Raw genomic sequence first — 4195 nt, 5'->3', positions numbered from 1 at the left:
GTAAGTGCAAGATTGCAGATAAAGATTTAGCTGCAAATATATCACAATTAAATTCATGAGTATGTCTAATAACTGTCAATAACTGTCTTACATATTTACTTGTAATGTGCTTTCATCTAACTCGCTATTTAGTTAGTGTACACTATCTAGTTTCAGAAAACTGCTTCTACTCAAGACAAACAAAGAATTTTTTTCTTTGAAAGGGTAAGAGAGTAGTGTAGTATCTACACGAAACACTGTACAACTTAGAAATTCACTAACAAAGTCATAAAATAAGCAAAGAAATAAGCAACGTTTTGCTTATACCTATTTCTACCAAAGGGGATGATTTCAATCCCAATTTCTTTGACGGATCACCACAGCCACAAAATTAGAAACGAATTTTTTCGTACTTTCGTGCATAGCTTTCGATCCAGGGAAAATATTTTCGAAAACCAGTCGTCAGACCGCCGGACAGACATGCTTAAATCGATTCACAAAATCATTCCGAATAGACCAATATAATAAAAGGTGAATCTATCCTCATCCGCACTAACATAGTATCCTCTAGCGTATCACAACCGGTTTAAGGTGCAATTACTAAAGTGCTCACAATAGAACGAATGCATGCAAAGTGCATGCGGAGTGACAAACCTAATACATTCTCATCCTTCGCGCGATGGCAAGTCGGTAAATTTGCTTTTGATTTTTAGTTATTGTGCAACTGAAGGAATATGACGTTTGTTTATATCGATGTGGTTATATAAAAGTAGAGACACATATACGTACCGTACAAAGTTTAGTAAAGAGTAAAAATGTTGGCAACAGTAACGCAAAGAAACGTGCCATACTGAGTTACGTGATTTTTTAATAATTAATAAATCCGACAGAAAGAAAGCGCCGGCGCAAACTATGTTTCAAAAAAAAATAAATAAAATAAAAATAACGCCGTAAGATCTTTACTTGCGGTTTGTAGTCAACGTTTAAAGCCCTATAAGCTAATAATTGAAACAGATGTAAAGCATCAACACAATATTTCCGAAGCTCATAACTTTTTATTCATTAATTTTCGTGACTCGATTTTCATATTTGCTTTCCCTTTCTTTCGTAAAGAAATGTTTGAAAGTTTTTATCGATTCTTAACTATTTTACTTTATTTGTTGTTTTGCTTACAAAGGTTTTTTCTTTTTTTTTTTTTTGTTTATATATATTTTAATTATTATTTTATTGCTATTATTATTATTGGTAGAAGAAGTAAGTAATAAAATTCGGTAACAACGAAGGAACTAATGCAATTATTATTACATGCAAACGACAACGAAAATCACGGAATGCATTGTCTTTGCAAAAATGTTTCAATAAAAATGATTTTCTTTTACTTTGTCTTCGAAAGATTCTGTCCCTTGTAATCTTATCTTAAAGAATTTCTTTCTACAATTTAAAATCTCAACTTTAACCGTCACGCTTGAAACTGTTACTGATAATAAATTTGATCGTTACACGTTTTTTCGAATTTAAACCTTGTGCATTTTTGCTCTTCTAGTCAATTTCACATTCACTATGGGACGCTACAGCTACTCAGCTAAGCTTTTAACTCGAATCTCTAAAACTTCATCTTAGTCGAGTTAAAAATGATGATTTCTTTACTACATACCGAAGAAGCTGGACTTGCCCCATCAAAGTTTAAGAAAGAAATGTCTTGCTTGCTTTGCATAGAATGCAATCGAAACGAAAAGTAGTAAAATTATTATTAAATTTCACATATTCCACAAATTTCCTTCTATCGCCTATACGCAGTTTACTTTCGATCACGAGCTTATTGATAGAAGAAATGTGCATCTCATCGTTATATGTGATGGCCACACTTTCATTTTTCATAATTATCCTCTTTATTTCTCTTCTAAAGAAGTAGGCGCTCCGACTTTATGTCTTGCTTACTAATTGGCTTTTGAATAATTTGCATAAATCTTGAAGTTCTTAGTTTTTAAAATATTGTACTTGGAGTTAGTGAAGTAAAAAACAAATCTCTCAAATCTCTTACTTTCACTCAACGGATATATGCGTTGCAGACATTAGTTTGTTTACATGGTTTGATGCATTTTTATATAAAAATTACTTGAACTACAATTTTTAATGAATAGTTGGCCTAATTAGTTAAGTGAAGTAGTACTTCTTATCCTCTACATCATTTTGTGATGCTGTGCATGCTCTGTGTGCTATAGGTCGTAATATTTCAAAAAGTGCGACTTATATGTTCAACTCGCAAGCCGCTATTGGCGGACGTCAGTCGTATAGATAAATGGATGGATGGACAAACGTAATAGATTCCGAATATTCAGAACTATATGTTCACATATAGCCCATGTACTATAATACGTGTATCATCGTTATCGTAAGTCGTGTGGGTGTGAGTGAGTGTGTGTGTGTGTAAGGTATAAAACCATAAAATTCAACAGCGATTTAGTCAAATGCTTGCATTTTTCATACGAATTTCTAAAACAACGGCATCATGAAGATATTAATTGTTAAGAGCAAAAATCTATTTGGTTCATTTTACATTGAAATGAAGCCGAGAAAAACGAATTAAGAGATGGGTAAAAATATACGAACAATGATTATCAAAGAAATGGTTTATTTAAAAAATATTTCACCTACGCGTACACTTATTAGCCTAAAGAGTTGAAAGTCAACCGGAGTATTCCTTCACCATATGCGACATTTCGAATCATCCGGATTCATGGTTGTGCCCGTTATGCATTGAAAAGTTCGAGCAAACTCTATTGAATTTGTTAGTACACCTTTTAAACGTATCTTGCCCGGGCAATGAGAATCTTCGATAGCATACCGAGAGGCAGCCTTAGTGTAACTTTCGCACCATAAATTTCCAAATGATATGAAAAACAATTGTTCGTGTGTATAATGTTCCAAGCCAGGCAGTTTCATGACCTCTCTCCCATTATTCCTTATATGCAATTTGTACGCGTGGTATGCTTCACGCATACCGCCATTATCAGCGATATTTTCGCCTAAAGTTAATTCGCCATTAATCTATATATAAACAGTGTAAATGGTTTTATGTTAACAGTCATTCAATTGTTTTCACTTTAACACTTACATATTCATCAATGTCCGGCAGATAATAGCGATTATATTGCTCTACGAAGCATTCTGTTCGATTAATATATTCGTTGATTGTCTCATTCGACCACCATTGCAGCATATTTCCGTTTTTATCAAACATACGACCGCTGTCGTCGAAACCATGAGTCAACTCATGACCCAGTATGGTGCCAATTGAACCGTAATTAAGTGCTCTGCAGGTTATAAAGCATTGTGCGCGCTTGCATAAATTATGGTCATAATAAGGTATAACAACATGAACACACTTAGTGTGATGGAGTGCATAAATGTGCAAGTTTTTCAAAAAAAAAAAAAAAACAATTTTACAAAGGACTCATCTTCCGTTCCCTCTCCCAATTAACGAGAAATATTCTATAAAATAGACTTAAGCTAGCCAGTGCTGAAATGGAATGCTAATGTGGAATGCATTTGGCTTCGCTTAATAGCCATAGATTTGTTAGTTGAAAACAATGCTATGCCCACGGTAAATGAAAGTGTAAGAAAAGAAGCATTTTGATCGTTGAACTGGCACATTTCTAATCAACAAAGTTCTTTACAACTTCCAGACAATCGTTTGAGCTCTGGTAGCTGGCCTGAGATTCAAAAGCAAATCTCTTACCTTTTTATCGTTCAAAACACTTCCCCATGAAATATAATTGTGCATGAGGATGTGCATTTAATATGCTGTTCTCAAGCAAGTGTGTAAGTGTGCGTAATATATTATTATTATCTGTGCTTTCAAATGAGGAGCTGTGCACTCACTCTAAACCCAAATCATAGAATGGGTATTGAAGAATTGCTATAGGGATCGCTAATCCATCGAAAATGCGTTCAAAAAATGTACAAAGATTTTTTAAAATACATTCCAAGTTAAATTTTTTTAGATAGCTTTGCTGCTATTTAAAAATTCAATTTTGAATAGTTTTTACTTACTTATGGCATTAGCTTGGAATATATGAAATGCGTTAACATTTGACGGCGACGTAGCCCAATGAAATGTTTCTGGCTCATTGAAATAGTCCAGCATGACTTGCATTTGCCAATGCAATACACCGACCATATTTTCCAAATGCGTGCTAGCATTGACGGTGACCCC

The 4195-nt window shown here is 34.0% G+C and overlaps 1 protein-coding gene across 1 annotated transcript; it reads right to left on the bottom strand.

Moving 5' to 3' along the window:
• Positions 1-2502: 2502 nt before the first annotated feature.
• LOC119644410 (neprilysin-1-like) lies at positions 2503-4159 on the bottom strand. The gene is made up of 3 exons (XM_038043957.1): positions 4029-4159; positions 3095-3293; positions 2503-3027 (listed from the first exon to the last, which is right to left on the bottom strand). Exons 1-3 carry the CDS (start codon positions 4157-4159, stop codon positions 2683-2685), a joined length of 675 nt encoding a protein of 224 aa, XP_037899885.1. The 3' UTR covers positions 2503-2682.
• Positions 4160-4195: the final 36 nt, after the last annotated feature.

This window comes from Glossina fuscipes, unplaced genomic scaffold, assembly GCF_014805625.2.
Source record: "Glossina fuscipes isolate IAEA_lab_2018 unplaced genomic scaffold, Yale_Gfus_2 116413, whole genome shotgun sequence".
Taxonomy (NCBI): domain Eukaryota; kingdom Metazoa; phylum Arthropoda; class Insecta; order Diptera; family Glossinidae; genus Glossina; species Glossina fuscipes.
Note: the sequence above shows the minus strand (reverse complement) of the source record. Positions and strands in the feature narration are given on the sequence as shown.